Source organism: Schistocerca americana, chromosome 11, assembly GCF_021461395.2.
Source record: "Schistocerca americana isolate TAMUIC-IGC-003095 chromosome 11, iqSchAmer2.1, whole genome shotgun sequence".
In the NCBI taxonomy this organism is placed as follows: Eukaryota; Metazoa; Arthropoda; class Insecta; order Orthoptera; family Acrididae; genus Schistocerca; species Schistocerca americana.
The window spans coordinates 168,386,913-168,410,965 of NC_060129.1; the positions used below are offsets into that span (position 1 = coordinate 168,386,913).

General features: G+C 41.2%; 1 protein-coding gene across 1 annotated transcript in view; it reads right to left on the reverse strand.

The window, feature by feature from the left end:
- The window catches only part of LOC124554170, a 162,772-nt gene that overhangs the window by 27,555 nt on the left and 111,164 nt on the right, over positions 1-24,053 (reverse strand). The window contains exons 8-10 of the mRNA XM_047128241.1: positions 18,536-18,715; positions 7,046-7,138; positions 6,152-6,244 (exon numbers count right to left, since the gene is read on the reverse strand). Coding sequence (XP_046984197.1) covers positions 6,152-6,244; positions 7,046-7,138; positions 18,536-18,715 — 366 coding nt within the window. The remainder of the gene's footprint in view (positions 1-6,151; positions 6,245-7,045; positions 7,139-18,535; positions 18,716-24,053) is intronic.

Below are 24,053 nucleotides of genomic sequence, written 5' to 3' on the forward strand. Positions count from 1 at the left end.
AGCTCCCAAGACATTTCTTAGTTCATTTCGTCCACATCACAAGCTTTGTATAGATGAAAGTGTCTTGCTGTTCATAGGACTATTATCTTTTAAGCAACTGATTCCAACAAAGCAGATTCGGAATAAAGCCATTTGTACTTTGTGACTGTCAGAGTGGGCATATTTAGGATTTTACTGTATATACATGAACAGAAATTGGGTTCCACAAATTAGGGAAAAGTTGTGGCGTACTGGCAACTCTTATGGGACAGCATTTAGAACAGGGTCATATTCTGTATGTTGATAACTGGTACTCCAGCCCAGACCTCCTCTTCTGGCTTCACAACCACGGAACAGCCACACATGGCACTGTTCGTAAGAATAGGCGCAACATGCCAAAACTGCAGAAGAAATTAAAACGAGCAGACACTGTAAGTCCACTGACAAGATCCTTACCATCGAGTGTTGCGATAAGAAAGAGGCGTGCATGGTGACCGTAAATCACATGACACAAATGGTTGAAACAGAGAAGACTGACACAAATACTGGTAAAAAAAAAGAGAAACCACAATGAATTGCAGATTACAAATAGAGTATGGGTGCAGTTGACCATTGTGACATGTTACTGAGCTCAGTGAGATCAGTGCGTAACACTGTGAAAAGGTACAAGAAATATTTTTTTCACATTCTGGATTTGTGCATTCTGAATGCTCATATTATCTACCAGTCACTAACAGGGCAAAAAACGGCACTCACAGAGTTTTATCTTTCTCTTGTAAGGGAGACTGTCGAAAAACATGCTACAGAACAGAAAAAAGCTGGTACGGGAAGGAGCTACAATGACGAGAATCCTCTGCAATTGACAGGGAGGCATATTCTGGCTCTTATTGTGAGTGAACATTTGCAGAAAAGTGCGCAAATGCGTGGTTTGCACACTAACACCAGCCTGTCAGAACTCCGGAGATGGGAACTTGCCCTTCAGTATATCCTCTCTTCTCGTTATCCGCCAGGTCTCAATCTCCGCTAATTTCAATTTGCCGCCGCTCATACCTCACCTGTCTTTCAACAACATCTTTGCCTCTGTACTTCCGCATCGACTGACATCTCTGCCCAAACTCTTTGCCTTTACAAATGTCTGCTAGTGTGTGTGTGTGTGTGTGTGTGTGTGTGTGTGTGTGTGTGTGTGCGCGCGAGAGAGAGAGTGTATACCTGTCCTTTTCTCCCCCTAAGGTAAGTCTTCCCGCTCCCGGGATTGGAATGACTCCTTACCCTCTCCCTTAAAACCCACACCCTTTCGTCTTTCCCTCTCCTTCCCTCTTTCATGATGAGGCAACAGTTTGTTGCGAAAGCTTGAATTTCGTGTGTATGTTTGTGTGTCTATCGACCTGCCAGCACTTTCGTTTGGTGAGTCACATCATCTTTGTTTTTAGATATATTTTTCCCACGTGGAATGTTTCCCTCTTATTCACATCATTAGTTTGAACCCAACAATTACGTTTGTTATTGTCACTGTTACATTCCGAAATCTTTCCTGTCATCTTATTTTCTCTTTCTGTTTTTGCAAGTAGTTTCACTTTTTATTCACCCTTCTCCTCTTTACCGAATCTACCATACAATTTTATCCCGCCTATATATACTCAATAATACGTAACCCACTTCCAAACCATAACCAAAAAAATTTTTTTTCCGCTTTCAACATTACCGCTGCTACAAAATCCACCGGTTCCAGTTCACAAACAGTTCCTTTCAGCTATTAAACAGCCATTTCAGCTAGTTCTAATAACTTTCGCTTTTTTTCCATTTCCGTTTTTGCCACATCACGATCTTTTTTAGCCGCTTCCCACAGGTTTTAACGTCATTATTTCTTAGTCAGACAATTGTTAGCCTCATTTTCACAATCTGCCACCACAAAACCACTCCTTTTAATACATTTACACGCAGTTTTATCGAAATTTTCCCGAATTGCTACACCCTTTAACGTGTTTTGGCGGCAACACAACCACATAACCTTTGTGCACATCGTTGTCTACCAACCCAAGTTCACCACAGGATCAACATAGCCCAGCTATAACCAACACTTTTTCGCCTTTTTTCACACCAGATCTCCAGTTGCTTTCTAGTTCACCTTTATCTCTCGCCATATATTTTTATTTTCATTTTCATTTCAGCCTCATGTTACACTTTCCACCTTATAATACCATGTCACCCTCACAACATCCCCACAACGACCCACTTCTTTCAGGAGTGCTAGTTCTGCAAGGTTTGCAGGAGAGCTTCTGTAAAGTTTGGAAGGTAGGAGACAAGATACTGGCAGAAGTAAAGCTGTGAGTACCAGGTGTGAGTCGTGCTTCGGTAGCTCAGACGGTAGAGCACTTGCCCGTGAAAGGCAAAGGTCCCGAGTTCGAGTCTCGGTCGGGCACAAAGTTTAATCTGCCAGGAAGTTTCAAGTAAAAGATTACTCAGTTACCCACTCCTAGTCATCTATGCTGCTGCTGCTGCTGCTGCTATGTTATTAACAAAAATCTTGAAAGTTGTTAACTTCAGATATTTACCAGATACTCTAATACACATTTGTATTGACACTGGTTACATATTTTTTAACATAGAAGGTGCAACAAAGTAATGAGACTTATTTTCCTTGCAAGATGTGGCAACCCTACAGGCTTGCGTAGACACAATATCTTTGACCTCGGTCTATATAAGCTGCTTCTAGTCCAATCGGCACATCGATGCAACTGCTCAGTCGTGAGTTGTGCTGTAGTAAGTTAACACGTGTTTGTGTCTCTCATCATGGAAATGGAACTGCATAATATTGCGCGAGGGTGCGCCATTTCTTTTTGCATTAAATTGGGTGAAAATGCGGCGACAACTTACGGTAAGCTTCAGAAGGCTTTTGGAGAGAAGGTTATGTCAAAAGCTCAAGTTTTTCGTTGGCATAAAATGTTTAGTGAAGGCAGAAAAAATGTTGAAGATGAAGACCACTGTGGACAACCATCAACCTCACGGACGGATGTCAACTTGGCCAGGGTGCGTGAACTCGTACGATCTGATCGAAGATTATCCGTGAAAATAATTGCAGAAGAACTGAACATCAATCTAGAAACGGTTCGTCTAATAATAACTGAAGATCTTGGCATGAGAAAGATTTGTGCAAAAATGGTCCCCAAAAATCTCGCACCACAACAGCGAGAAACACGGAAAGATGTGGCAGCCGACCTGTTAGAGCAAACGGAAATCAATCCAGAATTGTTGAGCCATGTTATCACTGGTGATGAAAGCTGGTTTTTTCAGTATGCTCCAGAGACAAAATGCCAAAGTTCGCATTGGTGCTCAAAGGGATCACCCAGACCAAAAAAACTTCGCATGACGAAGTCAAAAGTGAAATGCATGCTTGTGTGCTTCTTTGATTCCAAGGGTATTGTTCATAAAGAGTGGGTGCCTCCTGGACAAACAGTTAACCAATGTTACTACAAAGAAATTTTAGAAAGATTTCGTAAAATAGTTCTTTGTGTCCATGCCAAAACATTACTAATAATTGGATTCTGCATCACGATAATGTGCCATCCCATACTGCTCTGTCAGTACAGCAATATTTAACCTCAAAACAAATTTCAGTACTACCACAGCCACCTTATTCACCAGATATTGCTGCGTGGGACTTTTTTTCTATTTCCAAGAGTCAAAATGGCGGTCAAGGGACACCATCTTCAAACAACACAAGATGTCCAAAAAGCTGTGATGAGGGTCTTTGAGGATATTATGGAAGATGAGTTCCGGAAATATTACCATCAATGGCAGAAGCACTGGAATAAGTGTGTGTGATCAGAAGGGAACTACTTTGAAGGATCCAGAATGAGATTTTCACTCTGCAGCGGAGTGTGCGCTGATATGAAACTTTCTGGCAGATTTTTTCATATCAGCCTCATTACTTTATTGTCGGATCTTGTACATGGTATACATAATGTTGAAATCATGACTGGTGCCAAACAATGAAAATGCCATGTTCCCCTTCCCATTTCCTCATCAGTTGTTCGTTGCCACTTTTCTCTACACGTGTCTAATTTAGTTGACTTTGTGTCACGAATATATCAAAGTCATGCAGAAAAGTTCAGTTTGTTGTGTTATGCAGTGTTTAATCTTATCCTCCCTTCTATTGTGTGGACCAAGAGAACAATACTGATGGGCTATAACACTGGTTTTATTTGCAGTTAATCTATTTAGAAAGGACAGACATCAAAAGAGACAAACTGCCTTACAGGTCAGCATGGACCAGAAAGAAGTGGCTCATACTCTTAAAAAGACAATATTGGAACAACTGAAGTGTAGAATGTATGTCGATGTGAACATATTAAACAATGTAAAGTAAAGAAGCTAAATAACAAGATGTCTGCACAAGTAGGTGATATGAGTTTTAAGATTGTCTTTATCTCATTCACTCAATTTCAACAAGGACTTTTTCATGCATGCTGACAAATGTGACTTGGAGCCCAAAAGAAGAAAATTGCTCCAAAAAATGCTGTGGAATGGTAAGCTTATTCTCCACATCTACATCCATATCAACATCACTACTCTACAAATCACAATGCCTGACAGAGGACACTGAAACATAGTTTGCTTGAGAAAGCAGACACACTCAGTGGTGATTTCAGTAGGGAGGTTCCCAAACATATCGGCAGTGTTTTGGAATCAGTGGCAGAAGCTCATTATGATCGAGACTGGTACGCTAAATTACTGTTGAAACCCTCCTCTGCTCAAGAAAGGAGCCTCCCCCGTGACACCCATTTTGATGCTGCTTTCCAATAAACATGCACTTCTGCAGATTTTTCAGAGAAATGTCAATTTTCACTGCACTATTTACTGCTGAAAGTCAATGTATGTCTTCCTGAAGCAGATACGATGACCATAAAAACTCTAAAAATGGAACTGACCGAACACTATACGGTGGTTGAGTACTGTTTTATTTGCTCAACAGATATTGCAATATTTTAGTTGTGTAGGTGTTGTACATAAGGATTGCTAAAATATTAAAAGAAAGTAATTGCTGATAAACTTTCATAACAAATTATTTTGAGTCCAATGTAAATGTTAAGGTGTGTAACACTGAACAAAAAAACTGTATAATAGGACTGTTCTGAATTAATATATGTCATTTTTAAAAGGACATTCTTTTTCTTCCATCAGATTTTAATAGTAACATTCATGTGCCACACAAATGAGTCTATATGCATAAAAAGCAAGTAGCTGTAGAGAAAAAAAAAAGAAATGTTTAAATGAATTCTTATCAAGGCTGAAAATTATGCATCAAAGGCTAATGCGTTTTTTTATCTTCTAGATAGAATACCTCGAAAACTAGTTATCTTGCTTAGACAGGCATATGATCCCCTTTGAATAGAACTTCACTAGAAACATTTTTTGTCACTGTTTGTACTGTCTCCAGCCGGGTGCAGTCGTTTTGAAACCACGATATTTCGACAGCGTTCCTTGCCATCATCTTCAGGTGATACCTGCAGACAGAGCCTCCATTGAATCTCCTCCCCTTTATACCCTTGCCAACATGTTTTTAGCACTCCCATTTGCTGAATAGCTGGGATTATCTGGTATTTGAAACCCGTAGTTATCCTCATGCGGTCAAGCTCTATGATTAGCTCAAATATGCTAGGTCAGCTTAAAATAGTAAACTCATTGCTCCCTTCACTTTTGACGTCCAACAAATTATTACGAAAGTTAAAGACAGTCGATATATCTTTGTTCCTTGGGAGGATAACGTATACATCAATTTCATTAGTCACACCTGGTTATTTGTAAAATTTTAAGTTTAGGAGTACATGTCGGTACCAGTGTTAACAAGTGCGCGTGAGACACTATCGCGCACGTGCTCTCGAGGCTATAGCAAGTTCCAGTACAACATCCGTTTCTGCCGTACTGTGGTTGCGAAGTGGGGCCGAGGCTGTTTCCCAGATAAGTTATTGCAATATGATGATGTATTACTATATTATAGTTTTTGATGTTGTCCATTATGGACAAATCTTAGTTCCTTTTTTCTGAAGGAGGTTGGGTTATCCCGACTGAAACCTAGGTAAATCTAGGTAAACATTGCAACTGAGGCTGTTGTTAATATAAAATTAACAAGTATAATTATTCTTTATGGAACATTGTCTTCATTCCACCTTACCTGTTGTCTACCTGTGTCCACCACATCTTCAGAATCAGACTCGACTTCTCTCTTTACAATTATTTCGTCTTTTACGATCACATCCTGATGGTTCTGCAAGCAAAAATACGACCACCTCGGTGAATGGTGAGAACAACTACATAAAGCACCCGTGTAACATTTTTTAAAGATGTGAATAGTAAAATTATTTATAGTAACATTCGTCCTTGACAGCTATCCGACACAAAATGACAAAACAGCAGAGACACATTCAGCTCACAATTTTTTCAGGGCAGACGCAGCAGGAAGTAAATTCTTTGCTCCCAAGTAAACTGCTAATTAGATAACGATTTCTTCCAACCACGTATCACGAGGCTCACATATTGTGTGTTACAATTCCAGTCCTACGTTTTATTACAAGAAGGCTAAATATAGATAAAATTAAACTGAGAGTGAACAGGAATGTTGCAATAAGTAGTAGCTGCATGCAGATGAGAAACAGGAAAGAAGAAAGATAGGTGCAGAGGAAATCATCTAATCAAAGTGGAAATGGGCAACACTTTAGCGAAGTGAACTGAACACAGAATACACAATTTCTTTTCTGGATTTCATATACTTAAAGAGCCAACATAAAAGATGAATATACTGATGTAGAAAACTGAACATATGTGGGAATAAACAGATGCAAAAACTGCAAGTTTGTAATATGGGGAAACATTTTAAGGGCACAGAGTCGAAAAAAATTTTCGATGATGAGCACCTACACAAATTGTAAGTCCCTCTATTACAAAACAGTGCTCCCCTCATAAGCTGTAATCACCTTTGTTATGTATCTTACACCCTGATCCACTGCACTTAAAACTGTGGTCTATCATGCTGCTCTTGTGTGAAAGAATTCTAAATCTAGTAACTCACCACTGGTATTTTGTGTGCAACAGCATCCACGTTGTTGTTGTCACTGTCATCGTAATCACAGCGACGTAGCTTCTTTCTTCTGCGTCCTCCTCTCTGAAATTTTAAATTCATTTCCGTTAGCTCAGTCACTAGGCTTTTGCAATGTCTAAGCAGTCATCAATTTAATAAGGAAGTTTAACTCCCACTTTTCAATAACTTTTTCACACGTACAGCATATCTTTCATCAAAATTCGTCCCCCACCACCATCACCACACCAACAAAAATGTAAGCAACACGTAGCACTGTTGGAGGATCCACAAACCAAGTACGAGAGGCTTTCAAGAAGATGATGGAGAGGCTTATGTTCCCCAAACAGACCTGTCCAGAGGCTGGAAACTGTCCAGGATGATGATGATGATTGAACTGCCTCATTTTCCAGTGGAGGGGGAAAAAAAATAAAAATAAAAAAAATAAATATGAAGTGCAGGAGACTTTCTTCAGTGGAAATACCGTGGGAGGCAGTTGTGCAAATGCTGTGAATATTTTTCCCACCAGCAGAGATTGTCAATCAGCCTGTGAATGAGGATGTGTGGCAAGTGTTCACTGGATTCCATTTAAGAGCAGCAATATAGCATGAAACGTGCCAAAACATTTATGATGCATCTATATCTACTCCCTGCAAACAACTGAAGTGCATGGCAGAGGATACTTCCCACTGTACCAGTTATTAGGGCTTCTTCCCCATTTCATCCACATACAGAGCACAGGAAGAATGATTGAAAGCCTCTGTGTGTGCTGTATTATTCTAATCTTGCCCTCTCGATCCCTATACAAGTGATACATGAGGGGTTATAACATTTTCCTAAGAGTCAACAGTTAACATCAGTTCCTTGAAGTTCACACTTAGGATTTTCTCAGGATAGTTTGTGTTTACCATCTGAGTGTGTGTCAGCTCAGTTTCCTCACTCTCCCATAGGTCCAACAAACCTCTGACCATTCACACTGCCCTTCACTGTGTAAGTTTAATATCCCCTGTTAATCCTATTGTTTCTGGTACCATATACATGAGTAATATTGTAGGATAGGTCGCACGAGTCTTTTTGTGTGCAGTTTCCTTTGAGGACAAATTGCCTTTCCCTAGTATTCTACCAATGAACTGAAGTTTCCACCTTATATTTTGCAGGACGATGCTCAAGCACGTACAGTGCAAGCTGTTACTGATTTGTTTGACTGTTGGGGCTGCTAAGTGCTGTACCACCTACTGCACTCCCCTGACTTCAGCCCTCGTGAGTTCAACTCGATTTCTAAACTGAAGGAAACACTTCTCAGCATTCGCTTCAGAACTGCTACAGATTCGTGTGGCGTCAGACCGTGGCGCTCGAACTGTCAACACAATTGTCATTGCTAAGCATATCCTACGACTTCCACATCACTGGCAACGGGTTGTACTCAATGCTGGTGACTACTTTGAAGGCCAGTAAAATTTTGAAATAGGTATCTGTTTGGTACGAGCTGCAAATAAATAGTTGCCACTATTGAAGTTCCAACACTAAGACTTAAGCTCGAGTTCCATTTCTAATCCTTACCAAGTGTTACACCCACATATTTGTATAAGTTTACCGATTCCAACAGTGACTCATTGATACTGTAGTCACATTATGCAACTTTTTTTTCCTTTTTGTGAACTGTACAATTTTTTTTTTTTTTTAAAAAAAGAGGGCAATCTTTAGACAACTCTGAATTCTTGTGAACACCTGACTGAACATTTGTGCGGCTTTTTTTGAGGTAATACTTTATTGTAGTGAACTACATCATCTACAAAAAGTCTGAGGTTACTATTAATATTGTATGTAAAGCCATTAATATACACAACATGACCAGAAGGTGTATTAACACATTTCCCTATGGCACACCTGAAGCTATTTCTATATATGTCGATATCATTCCATCCGAGATAACATGCCTCGCCTTCTGCACCGAGATGTATTCAATCGAGTCGCTCGATACTCCACGAGACCACACTTTTGACAATAATACTTCACGAAAGACACTGGAGTGGAAACCGTTCAAAACATTCAACTGCTCTAGGGAGTCGATGCTAAAAATGAGCAACTCACAGATAAAGAAGTGGTAAAACAGTTTCAAAGATGGCCACAAAGCAGTGGGCAGCCAAAAGTATCAGGGCAGTCCCTCGACAAGTCGAAATGACAACGCCACGCTGAGAAAGTGCCGACCTGTCACAGTGTAAGCACTAAAGATGGGCAAAACTGTTCTTTTCAGAGATCGGATCAGAACTGTTCACTCCCTGAAATGAACTAGCTCTTTTCCATGACTCACCACTCATTCACAACAGAAAATAAATGGAAGGCACATTGCCCTTTAAACTTGGTTTATTACAGTACTATACCTGTATTTTGATCTTATTTGATCCTATTTTGAAGTAACACAGGTAATGAGTAAGAATTTTGTATTGTTTATTGAAATTCCCACGATATGACAAAGTTTTTGATTATTGATTTATTTTGCACTATCGTGGTTTTTTGGGTGATCGGAAAATATTGTAACTTGAGATTTACATTAACAATATATTTGGCTATAATGTATTAAAATTTCATTAACCTCGTACAAATACATCGCAAGCCATATATTTTTAAAGTGAACATTTCCTTTCGAAGACGCCTAAAATCGCAAAATCCGTACTAAAATAAGAAAAAAATATGTAAATTTGACTGTAAGACCAAAGTGCTGCATATAGGCTTCCGCAGAATAAAACAAGGAAAATATTGGTGTATCACTTTTGCTACACGTTTATCGGTTCGCTCGTAATTAAAGTGTAAATTCGAGTGACTATAATAAAAAATCCTATAGTAAGAGGAGCCGTCAGGAACCTGATCTGATCAGTTTAAACAAATAAAAATAAAATAAAAACAAATGATGTATACATAACATAATTATACGTAACGGTATTACTACGAAGAACAATATCCAGTAGAGACGAACTCCGATGTAGAGGCGCTGAGTCAAGCAGGTCGAGCCGCGAGCTGTATTACTGCGCGAGCTAAGACCGCAGAGACCAGAGTGACACCTGAGTTGCTTTGCTCAACGCTCTGGCTAGAGTCGAGAACGGTGGGGTGAGCGTTGAGCGGGCGAGTTCCGAGGGTGGGGGGAGCAGTGAACGGCCACCACTCACCCGCTCCGAGACAAATCGTCTGTTCTCTTGCGAGCAGGTTGTTGCAAGTAGTTCCTATGTTCTCCGCTAGGAGGCTCTCTGTCCTGTTGCTCGCATCAACTGCCCAGAGGGCAGGACGTGCGACTGAAACGATCGCCGATGGAGTGCGATGCTAAGGTGCGCCAGACACTGCACGCGGCAGAGGAAGCACAGAGAGGGCACAGCATATGTGAAACACAAAATCCAATGGGGCACTGCACAATGCAGGCAGCCAAGGCAGAAGCAGGGTAGAGGCCGGCGCTGGCTGTGTTGTGTGGCGTGCACTGTGCTGTGACCAGCAGAGGCCCCACTGACCTGCCCCGACTCGCTCTCTCTCTCTCTCTCTCTCTCTCTCTCTCTCTCTCTCTCTCTCTCTCTCTCTCCCCCCCCCCCCACCTCTCTCTCTCTCTCTCTCTCTCTCTCTCTCTCTCTCTCTCTCTCTCTCTCTCTCTCTGCTGTGGGAAACGTTTGGAGCTACCGTTCTTTTTTTCTGAATCACTGATTGTTCACTCCTTTGAAAGATTCAACTCTATGAATTAGTTCAGGAGCAGATCCCCCATCTCTAGTAAGCACACGCAAATGAGAAAGGGGTAAGCATTGGACTGGTACATTCAGTTTAGATGAACAATTGGTGCACCAGGAGAGTGTCTGCAAAATTCATACCAAAATCCCTGACACTGAAGCAGAAGCAACACTGCCTGAAAATCGAACAGGCCATTTTGGAAAATACAAACAGTAGCCCACAATTTTCCAAGCACTTTGATCACGGGCGATGAGACACGAGTTTATGGGTACGGCCCAGAAACTGAGAAGCAGCCATCAGAATAGAAACACCAGACATCCCTGAAGTTTGTGTAAAAAACAGCAGCCAATAACAAAGTCAATGTCACACTGAACATTCTTTTTTATTGTTGCGGGCTGGAGCAACAGAAGTATGCAGCCACAAGGACAAACCATCACAAAAGAATCATCATCATTTAACAGTTCCAGTTTCCTGGGTACTGGTAATGAGCCTCTTCCTCTTCTTCCCGTCCAAATACATATGTTCATGGAAATCATCATCCACTGTCCATCCTCTGGTCATTACATCAGCCCGAATCAAGTTCATCCATTGGGTTCGAGGTCTTCCTTGAGATCTTTTCCCACCCACCTGTCTTCCCAAATATATTTTGGCCGTTCTAGTTGGCTCCATTGTCATCACGTGCCCTTACCGCCGAAGTCTAGATGTGCCAATTCGATCTAACAGGGATGTCTTTATTCCAGCTTTTTTCCTCATCTCCTCATTCCAGGACTTGTCCATCTCGGTATTTTGGATGGTGGATTAAGAAATTTCATCTCTGATGCTTGCAGCCTTGATGTTTCTCTTTTTGTGATGGTACATGTTTCAATATCAATGTCAATACTGGTTTGAAATAGCTATTAAACATCACTAGTTTGGCTGTTTTTGGAATCAAGCCATCCCATAAAAGTGATCTTACTTGCTGGTGGAAGACAGATCCTTTGTGCACTCTGTTGGTGATTTCATTTCTGACAAAATTATCACTGGAGGTTACACTTTCAAAGTAAGGAAAACTGTCCACACACTCTAGTTGGTGGTCTCCTAGTTTAACACTTGCTGCTTGTCCATCTCTTGACTGCTGTCTTGGTCTTGCTTATGCTGAGGATATATTTCTGGAATTTAGATTCCCATTCATCGAGTCTGATCTGTATTTCCTCTTCAGTTTCACCCTATATTGTGATATCATCACTGAATGCAAATGCATTTAGTTCACCTGACTTCTCCTTGATGTTCATCATTATGGTATCCGTAACAGTGACGAATAGTAGTGGAGACAGTGCACTTCCTTGCTGAAATCCACTATCGGTCTCAAACCGTAATGATCGTCCTTCCCCAATTTGTACACTCTTGTGGAGTGCCGGTCTCCCATCGGGCGCCTCCGCAGGTGGCGGATAAGGGAATGCTCACCACATATAGGGGGTACCGAGGAAATAAAATACCTGTGGTGGACCAAAACCAGCAGCTACTGCCTTGTAGTATGATGTTGGCTTATCAAAGGCTGAGGGAGTTAACCCTGAAAGAAAATCCTCAATTACCTTAGGCCTAACAAGCCAGTAAAAAAGCTTATTAGTAGTCGCTTACAAGACACAAGAGCCTCAGAACACAAAAGAATATTACCAGAAAGTCCTTCATCACCATTGTAATGCTGTAGGCATGAAAGATCTGAGCTATGCAAAAAAAAAAGAAAAAAGAGGGGAGCTCCATTAAATAATGCAACCACCAACACTGTGCATCTGATTCAGACTCCCGTCACACCAAAGAGATCATTCCCTACACATCTGAAATGGCTTCATGTGACTTTTAGCTATTTCCCAAGCTTGAACTGCCCGTAAGAGGATCAGGAATTGATTCAAAGTAAAATACTGTGACGAATGTTATGGTCCAAGTGATCGTAATTCCAAAAGAGTAGTTGCAGGAATGTTTCCAACAATCGCAGGAGCACCAGCAGACATGTTTGCATCGCCAGGGACACTGCTTTGAAGGGGATTAGGGTTCTGTACCTGTAATTGATACATGTATTCCTGCTAACTAAAGGTTCAGTATCTTTCGAACAAACCTACTCTTACTTCACTAAATGAGGTTTTTTATGGCTTCGTGCCAAAAACAGAACAACACTATGACAAATTAGTCTGCAAACTTACAGATAAGAGATAGCAATAATAAAATAAGCAGCACGCTAGCAAATAATGTTAGAAGTGAAAATACTTGCCGAAGTTCAGCATAATGTATCCATATTCAGAGCCTCAAAAACAAAGTGTTAGATTTACAACAATATTTAAATAATTTTGTTGATACCTTCTTCATGCGTTTGTCTGAATGCTGAGGAAGGTTAGTAAATTAATACTTACCAACACAAACAATTTTAAATTAGCATCTCATTAATTCCTGAATGCTTTTTAAAATGGTGGCGTGTAGGTTCACACAGAAATAGCACAACAATTTAAAGCAAAAAGGAAAAGTGGACTAACAAAATAGATATAGAGCTTTCAAAGAGAACAATGAACAAGGAACTGAAATAGAAATTTGCGTGAATAATAATAATAGCCTAGAGCTGTATTTTTTTTTTAATATAAATGTACCACTGGCCACGAAAATTACAATCTCAGGAATGATGGCAAATAAGAAATTTTTACTTACTACCGACCCGCTCCGGTAGCACTAAACACATATGGCCAGAAGACTTACTCATAATACACAGCGACGAGCGATACAATGCATGACGCTCTCTATCAGAATTACGCCGGGTCTCACTTTGAGAAGACGTTTCCAAAGAGCGAGTTCCAGCAACGCCACCTACAGAGAAGGCCTGTGCGCTGAGCAGCTCGCCTGCCAAGAGTAGTCATACAAGTTCCGTCCGTCCAAGAGCGGCTTCTACTGACAGGAGCTTCTAGAAACGCTTTTCTCTGGCTACACGTTTTATTTCTAGTGTCGTACATCGCTATTTCAACAAAATTTCTCTTATATCAATTATTTCACACACTAATACATTAAAACTTACCTGTTTTTACACTGCAAATCCAAAACTTGTAACTGGATTGATGACTTCATTAGGCCTATACACATGTTCTTAACTACACACAAATTAGCATTTTTAATAATGAAAACATCAAGATCTCTCCATGTGAAATCCATCAATACAAAATTTAATTTAACATAGATTATTTTATTCTATCAAAATGATGAAAAATCCAAAATTGAATATTTTTTGTGCTTTTTATTTTAGAGTTCTTAATTTTTAAAATGACCAAAATTCTGCCACTTTTGACTTGCTTTATAACCTTAAAAAGGTTGCAACCTCAAAACCATTTGACTTACAGACCTGAAATTTGTACCACTTTATTCAGTTTCTTCTACGGTTTAAAGATGTGTGCTACTTTACTAGATTCACAAAAACGCTGAATTCTTCCAAACCCAATTTTTTAATCCTTAAAATATAAAAATTAGAGTTTCTTGAAATAAATTTTATTTAACTGCAATTTCCTTTGCCAACTGTATCACAACTTTTGCAGACTGGTTCATGACAGTTATGTTAAAATGAAATAAACAAATTAATTGTGGTAGCAGTTTTTGCAGATGATGTATATAAATGGCAGTAGTTTAAAAGAAAAAGGCCTTTTGCAAGCTGCACATTAAGTGTTTTCTATTTAACTTGTGCACACAGACCCATTTTGCCTTATTTACAAGGTGTCTTCAGTGGGTGTCAGATCAGCGTCTTAAAGCTGTTTGGCTTAAGAATTGTAACTAACACAACAGTAAAAATACTATGGAATAAATAATAATAAAACAAAACCATTCAGTTTTATTGACACAATACTGAGCTTCAAAAGATATCAATTGTTGAAAGAAAATTAGCAAAGCACTAGAGGGAGAAAGGGGAGCAGGTTGCAGCAATGCAACACTTATAATGCACGAGTCAAGCATACATACAGCAGCCTTTTAAAATAGTAGTAGTGGCATTTTACACAGAATGCAATAAGATTCAGTACATTCTGAAAACTCCGGCACTAAACTTCACTGTCAGGCATTACTGTGTTTGAATAATGGTATCTCAAAAAAGTGTTGCTTTAAACTAATGAATTTTAAATTTTTATATCTCTTGTCTGTTTCATCTTTTTGATAATTGTGATTTATCCTTCTATGATTTCTTAAGAAGACAAACTGTGGATAAAAAAATGGTCAAAATTTTGTTGTAATCCATTCAAAAGAAACTTACACTGCACGAGTAAATGTTGTGGAAATGTAACTCATGGACGATCAATCTGAGCTTGCGTATTTAAGAAAGATTTCATGTAGAGTGAAATCATCTAATGAAAGAAAACCTGAACTACTGATCATTAAAAGCAAAAAATCTTATGGAAAGGTACAACTGAGTTGAAGTATGTCTAATGGCCCTGAGTTTGTGGATGCTGAAAAAGGCTTGTATTTGTTGAAAGCATCTGCCTTCATTACAGAAATCCTCAGTAATAAAGAAATGTTTCGTCTCAAAAAATATTGTAAAGATAAAGCTGACAAAATAACATTGAAATTAAGAGAAACTTTCTTTCAGGAAGAAACTGGTGAAAATCAGGAAATACTTGGCTGTGATGATACACAAACAGAAATGATTGCCAAGTTTAAACACAATTAGTAAAAATGAAAAATTTTCAGTGTTGACTTTCCTACCCAACTCATATAGAAAAAGAGTCTGGAGTAAGCAACTGCAGGGTGTGAAACAAAAGTAGAAGAACAGGGCCTGCTCTTTACTTCTGACCCTAGACCTTGACAGTCTCTGTCTGCTAAAACTGTTCTGTTAGTGAAAAATTTCACTGTAATGATAATAGCAGGTGAACACCTGACTAACAAGGTTACATTTCTATGGGAAAAGATGGTGATAGCAAGCCAATGTATGTTGAAAACAAATTAATTTTAGGACATCTAAGAGAAGTGTACAAACTTTTCAGATAAAATTGCATTCTCAAAAAATGCTGTATTAAGGCCAAAAAATTGTATTATAGCTGGAGCTAGTGGGATACTTACTGTACAAAAAAATGTATGAAAATCTGAGGTTTCAAGAACCAGACCAATGGTTGATTTCACATTTACTGACCAATTAATCAGTATTCTTTTTTAAGTAATAGCTTTGTTAATCACAATATTTCAGAGAAATACAGGGTAGTAATGAATAAAAATATTCTTACAATGTGTGTGTACAGTATGTATTCAAACTGCATAAATTCAGCATTCTGTTTACAATTAATGTTCAATTCAGGCTTCACTTACTTCTGTTGAATATGATTTTCTTTCTAGGGACAGCATCCTTCACAATGCTTTGATTTTTCTCTTTGGTAAAATTATTAAGAAATGCATTGGTTGATATCCATATTACTTTTTTGCAAGTATCTTGAGCACTGTGACTACCACATTCTCTTTCCCAGAGCAGTTCATTCATTAAAACTGAATTCCAAGCCAGGTGAAAAACCAGTTCTCTTTGGTTTGGTACTTTAAGGAACTCAGCTTCAAATTTATGACACAATTTCATAACAGTCAGGTAAGTAGTGACAACCACACTGATAATCTCAGAGCTAGGAATGAGTAGTTTTCCTCTACTTACATTCTGTATTAGGGAATACATTTCTTGATCATCTAAAATGTTATCTAACACCAGAATATCTTTACAAAACTCACATTTAGTATTTTTCAAAACAGAGTAGCAACAATACCCTGCTATATATGTAAGAACAGGCAAATCTTCACTGGAATTTTGAGTAAGTTCTGATGGATTGACTACTATTTCCATCATATATAGAAGGAATCTCAATGTCAGTATTTGGGTCATCTGAGAAAACATCCTGTATGGACTGTATACTTATTTCACCAAAGGCAGTTGATTTTAAATTTAGCCTAATTACAGACTGCAAGCGAAGCTTCTTTTCTACCTCATACACCTTCCTGATACTGACATTGTACTGGCCTCCACATAACTGCCTATACTTTCCAAATCTCTCTTTGAGCAAATCAGTTTGAAATTTTCCAGGTAAAAAGTAGGAAAACTGCAACTCGTTGATACAATATTCAGACAATTTTATAATGGCCTGTGTTGTTTGAATTAATGCTGAACATGTTTCTTTTGTTAGTGAGCCCTCAGGATATCGGATGTTTATTTTTTTCCCATCTGCTTAGCCATTCTAACATTCCTGTAAGATATGCATACTTGGGGTCATCTATTGTACATTGTTTTAAAGGGCTCATGAATTCATCGTTTAACCTATTACCCTTAAATGGTGTTTTCACATTCGCTATTTTCCACCATTTGGTAAACAAACTAATGTAATTTGCTGTTTCCATACAGTGAACTAAGGAGTGTTTTGGACCCAATGTTTGAAGGGCATTAGCTGTGACATCACAGAAAATTTGCAGAGCTAGTTTAGCATTTTGTTTTTCAAAGTTATTTGGTCTCATAGCTTTCAAAGTCAGACCATAACAATATTTTGCCAGTTTTTCATGTTCAAGGTCATATAGACTCAGTAAGGTATCAAAACAGGCATAATGTATGCAAGAATCATTTTTTTGAAATGTGGGATAAATCATACAGGAAATATTTTTTTGCTTTAACCAATTATGCCAAATGCACTTCATAACGTGTACAGAGTCAATTACAAAAAACGATGGTCTCATTGAATCTTTAGGATGGTTATATACATAAGAGACTCAAGAGGGATTTGAAAATGATGACATTGCCCTTCTATTAATGGAATTATTATCTGAAATTACAGACAGTACTTTGAATCCTGTATCTTCAAGACCAATATTATTCCTTTGATCCACTGATGCAAATTATCACCTGTTAATTTCTTGACTGGTAAAATATGGACAACATCTCTAAAGTTACTCAGTATACTGCTGATCATGAAAACATATGCGGAATTTGCTGTCAAACATTCACCATTAACCATACCAACAACACTTCCTCCTTTATAGTCAAAATATTCTTTTAGATGTATCTCATCTATTAAAAGGTTGACATGATATTCATGTGGTTCAAGAAATTTAAATTTACCTTTTGTATATGATAAAAAATTATTTTCACATTGCTCTTTCTGGGGGCCTATGTTAATATTAGAACATACTCTTTGAATTGTTGATGGATGAGGGCCCACAAAAAAACCATAATCTCTATTAAACCTATAAGCACATGGGGAAATACTGTAAGATACACAAGAAAATATCATGAATGATGGAGTGTGTGAAATTTTCTTTGATGATAGTAATTTCAACTGTTCAATGATAAAGTGTATGTATTTGCTCTATTCATACTCATAAATTAAGTGTCTGCAGAATGTCACATACATAACTCAAAATTTGTTCAATATTATTTGGAACATTAATCTGCATGTCAGCTTTTTCCACACAGTCTAACAGATTACCTAATTCAACAATGCTTGAAACCCTTGTTAAAACTTTGTCCCCATTTAGTCCTATTTTGTTTCTTTGCTTGTTCAGGACAAATACTGATACATCAAGGCCTTCACTAACAAGAACAGAATATTTTATTACAGGAGAAGGAACTGTCTCAACGTTTGCAAACAATACAGATGTAGGTTTTGTAATGATACTCCAGAAATCAGATAGCTTTAACATTGACAGTTTTGCCTTTAACTCACACAGTGATGCAATGGACTGAGCTTTTAAATATATTTCCGTTTCCTTCAGACTATCCTGAACAGCTGCCTGAATATTTTTCTCTTCAAGTTTCTGTCTCTTTACCTCAGGGCCAATTCTGTAGCTTGAAGGTTTGCTCAAATAGTGAGGGCAGTTTGGAAAAACAGAAGGAACTGCTGTTGAAAGCAAACTTGGTCTTGCAAGTGTGCGAGGAACGTCTCCATTTCTTCTGATATCTTGAGATGATGTTATAATTTCATGAGGGTGAAAATGCTGTTCACACACCTACAACCAATAATCCACATGACAATGCAGCACCAATTATAATGATCTTAGTAAATGAACTAATATTACTGAGGGACTAAGTTAAAAAGAAACTTTCATATATATAAATACTGAATATTACATTTTATAACTATTTCTGGCAGATATTTAGGAACTATTAGTTGAGTTATCTTTGACCTCATTGTCTGACCATTCATATAAGGCTACCTGTTCTTTCCCAAGTCACGTTATTAAAAAAGCTGGTTGAGATCATCATTACTTTTTGCAAATATCTTGAGCACTGTGAGTACTACATTCTCTTTCTAGAGCAGTTCATTCATTAAAACTAACCCAAAAAGTATTTAACATGGGAAATAATAAATTGGCCTGCCCTAGCAAGTAGTACAACATGTCTGAACCACCAGAACTTGATCAGAGAAATGTATAAGCCTGACAAAGTCAGAGATATATTGGTCTTGGCAATGACAAAGAACATCAGAACATAGTACAAAAGACACACTAAAATTTAATAAAAAAACTAGGCCCACTTCCTTGTTGTAACAAAAATGAGCTAATTTTGTTACATGTAAATGTTCAATCCTTAAGTAGTATAGTTACTAAATTCCAGTACTGGCTGGATGAAATTAAGTGCAGCAATCTCTATTTGACTGATCATTGGATTAAAAGTACAGACAAAAACTTGTTTGTACAATTTGCCTATTCAGTGACAACAAGTTATGTTTTTGAAGCATCTGCTGTGGCATTTCACACTCACAAACTTCTTATTGCATCTATTTATCAAATGCCAGATACTGATGAAGAAACAGTCACAAGAAGGTTTTCCGCTTTAAGTCTAATGACTCCAAAATATCATCATTACAAATTTTTTGTCACTGGGGATATTAACCCAGAAATAAAAAGTAAAGAGAAAAAATGGTATTTGCTGAATGTGGTAAGCTCAATGAATTTATGTTGCTTAAATAAAAAAACCAACCAGGTTTTTTTTTTTTTTTTTTTTTTTTTTTTTTTGGTAGGGTTTAAGGGCGCTCAACTGCTGAGGTCATTAGCGCCCAGTCACTGGTGTTAGAGAACATGGAATCTGCTAAAACTCAAGGGGATGGGGGGACACCAGAAGGACCTGACAAAGATGCAGATTAAATAAGTAAAAAGGTTAAATGTCTTTGGTCAAGCCAGTTAAAGTTATAAAACGCAGAATACAAGCAGCTGCTCGAGCGTTATCAGCTAAAACATCCGGTAAAGTAGATGGCAGGGACAGGACAACACGAAATTGACTAAAACGGGGACACGACAATAAAACATGGCGCACCGTTAATGCCTGACCACAAGGGCACTGCGGGGCTGGGTCACCGGAGAGCAGGTAGCGGTGGCTAAACCGGCAATGCCCAATCCGCAACCTGGTCAGAAGGACCTCTTCGCGCCGAGATGGTCGGGAGGAAGTTGTCCAAGCAGTTGGGAGCGGTTTTACTGCCCGGAGCTTGTTTCCTTGGAGGGATGACCAAGCATCCCACCACAACGACACAAGCCTCTTACATACATCCCCACGAACGTCAGATGACGGGACACAATGGGAGGCTGGCCGAGGCAGGAGGACTGCAGCCTTGGCTGCAGCATCCGCAGCCTCATTCCCAGGCACTCCTACATGTCCGGGAACCCACAGAAAGCTGACAGAACCGCCATTATCAGCGAAAGAATGGAGGGACTGCTGTATCCGTTGAATCAAGGGATGGACCGGATAAGGAGCCCCAAGGCTCTGAAGAGCACTGAGTGAGTCAGTGCAGAGTACATACGATGAATGGCGGTGGCGGCGGGCATACTGAACGGCCTGATGGAGAGCAAAAAGCTCGGCCGTAAAGCTGGAACATTGGTCAAGGAGCCGGTATTTAAAGGTGGCGGCCCCGACGACAAAGGCACAGCCGACACCATCGTCAGTTTTGGAGCCATCGGTGTAAATAAAGGTGTGACCGGCAAGTCGAGCACGAAGTTCGACAAACCGTGAGCAATACACTGCAGCCGGAGTACCCTCCTTCGGGAGTGAGCTGAGGTCGAGATAAATACGAACCGGAGCCTGGAGCCAAGGTGGTGTCGGGCTCTCACACTCTCTGAAGGTGGTAGGGAGGGCAAAATCCAATTGTCGAAGCAGGCGACGGAAGCGGACTCCGGGGGGCAGCAGGGCAGACACATACAACCCGTACTGACGGTCGAGAGAATCGGCGAAGAAGGACTTGTAAGAGGGGTGGTCGGGCATAGACAACAGCCGGCAGGCATACCGACACAGCAGTACATCGCGCCGGTAGGTCAACGGTAATTCGGCAGCTTCAGCATAAAGACTCTCGACAGGACTAGTGTAGAAGGCTCCGGTCGCAAGACGTATCCCCCGATGGTGGATGGAGTTGAGCCGGCGTAAGAGGGATGGTCAAGCGGACGAGTAGACGAAGCTCCCATAATCCAGCTTCGATCGGACTATGGACCGATACAAGCGAAGCAGGACAGTGCGATCCGCTCCCCAAGATGAACCACGAAGAACTCTGAGGACATTAAGGGAACGTGTACAACAGGCCGCCAAATAAGAGACATGTGGAGACCAACACAGTTTCCTGTCCAACGTGAGCCCTAGAAACTTAGTTGTGTCCACGAATGGGAGAACGATGGGACCGAGATGTAAGGATGGCGGAAGGAACGCTTTATATCGCCAAAAGTTGATACAAACCGTCTTCTCTTCAGAGAACCGGAAGCCATTTGCCACGCTCCATGAGTAGAGGCTGTCTAGACAACGCTGAAGGCAGCGCTCCAGGAGGCATGTTCGCTGGGCACTGCAGTAGATCGCGAAGTCATCGACAAAGAGAGAGCCTGAGACATTAGGTGGAATGCAATCCATAATTGGATTGATCGCGATGGCAAAAAGGGCTACGCTCAAGACGGAGCCCTGAGGCACTCCGTTCTCCTGGAGGAAGACGTCGGACAATACGGAACCCACACGTACCCTAAACTTTCGATCCGTTAAAAAGGAATCAATAAAAAGGGGCAGACGACCGCGTAGGCCCCACCTGTGCATAGTGCAGAGGATACCTCCTCTCCAACAGGTATCATAAGCCTTCTCCAAGTCAAAGAACACGGCTACCGTTTGGCGCCTTCGCAAAAAGTTGTTCATGATCAATGTCGACAAGGTCACAAGGTGGTCAACAGCGGGGCGGCAGCGACGAAAGCCGCATTGGACATTAGTAAGAAGTCGTCGAGATTCAAGAATCCAAACTAACCGAGCATTAACCATGCGCTCCATCACCTTACAGACACAGCTTGTAAGAGAAATGGGGCGGTAACTAGAAGGAAGGTGTCTATCCTTCCCGGGTTTGGGTATAGGAACAACAACGGCGTCATGCCAACGCATGGGGACTTGACCGTCGGTCCAGACGCGATTGTAGGTACGAAGAAGGAAGCGTTTGCCCGCCGGAGAAAGGTGTGCCAGCATCTGAACGTGAATAGCATCTGGCCCCGGAGCAGAGGACCGGGACAGTGCAAGCGCACGTTCGAAATCCCGCATAGTAAAGGGGGCATTATAAGTTTCCAGATTCAGCGAGTGGAAGGAAGGTCGCCGAGCCTCGGCTGCCTCTTTCCTGGGAAGGAAGGCAGGATGGTAATGGGCGGAGCTTGAAACCTCCGCGAAAAAGCGGCCAAAGGCGTTGGAGACAGCCACAGGATCAACAAGGACCTCATTACCTGAGGTCAGGCCAGGTACCGAGGAGTGGGCCTTAATGCCCGACAGCCGGCGCAGCCTACCCCAAACGACGGAAGAGGGAGTAAAACTGTTAAAGGAGCTCGTGAAAGAGGCCCAACAAGCTTTTTTGCTGTCTTTGATGACTCTACGGCTCGGAGTCGTTTGTATTCAATACAATTCGCCAACGTAGGATGGCGGCGAAAGGTGCGTAAAGCACGTCGTCGAGCACGGATAGCGTCCCTACAAGCCTCGTTCCACCAGGGGACGGAAACGCGACGTGAAGAAGAAGTGGTACGAGGAATGGAACGTTCGGCAGCATTGATAATAACAGCCGTGAGGTATTCGACCTGACTGTCACAACTGGGAAAATCGTGGTCCGGAAAGGTCGTCAGGGAGGAGTAAAGTCCCCAGTCAGCTTTCAGTATGTTCCAGCTCGAAGGACGTGGGGATGGGGTGTGGTGCAGGAGACGAACGACACAGGGGAAGTGGTCGCTCGAATAGGTGTCAGAAAGGACATACCACTCGAACCGACGGGCAAGAGTGGTAGAACAGATCGAGAGGTCCAAGTGGGAGTAGGTATGAGTAGAGTCCGAGAGGAAAGTCGGGGCACCGGCATTGAGGCAGACAAGATTGAGATGGTTGAAGACATCCGCCAAGAGTGAGCCTCTTTGACAGGATGCAGGGGAGCCCCAAAGGGGATGATGGGCATTGAAGTCGCCAAACAATAAGAACGGCGGGGGAAGCTGAACGATCAGGTGCATCATGTCAGCCCGACTAACAGCAGATGACGGTGGAGTGTAGATGGTACAAACTGAAAAAGTAAAAGCAGAAAGAGTAATGCGGATAGCTATTGCTTGGAGTGAGGTGGTCAATGGGATGGGATGGTAATAGACATCGTCCCGAACGAGCAACATGACCCCACCATGAGCTGGGATACCGTCCACAGGGGTGAGGTCATACCGCTCCGAGGTATAGTGGGTGAAGGCAATACAGTCAGTCGGGTGCAACTTGGTTTCCTGGAGACCAAGGACGAGCGGACAGTGCAGGCAGAGGAGCAGTTGTAATTCCTCCCGATTAGATCGAATACCTCTTATGTTCCAATGAAACAACGCTATTGCCAGTCAAAAAGTTGGGGGAACGAGACGGGGGAAGAGCTGGTCACCTCGATGGCCGCGGAGGGCCAGTTTGCGAGGGAACAACGCTACAACCGACGGGAAGCGGATCCGGTTCCATCGACTCATCACCAGCTGCGGCCGCTGTCCCTGATTGTGTAGGAGGGACCGCATCATTTGCCGACGAAAGGCCGGCGGAGCGCCTGGCAGCAGAGCGTCCCGGCGAAACTGAGGACGGCCGGGAGCAGCGACTCACGGATGAAGCGTCAGACGAAACGCACCGGGGTGGAGAGGGGGATAGAGACTTCTTCTTAGAGGCCTTCTTGGAAGGCCGAGGAGGCACAGGGATGGTGGGCTGGACACGAAGAAGGTCCTCACACGCGGGGCCCGTTTTGGAACGCCGGACCTCGGAAGCTGGGGTCCGGAACGTTTCCCCGATGGACGCCTGAGAAGAGGATCGCTTCTCAGGTGGCGTGGGGGGAGGAGGAGGAGGAAGGGTGGCCCCTGGGGCAGA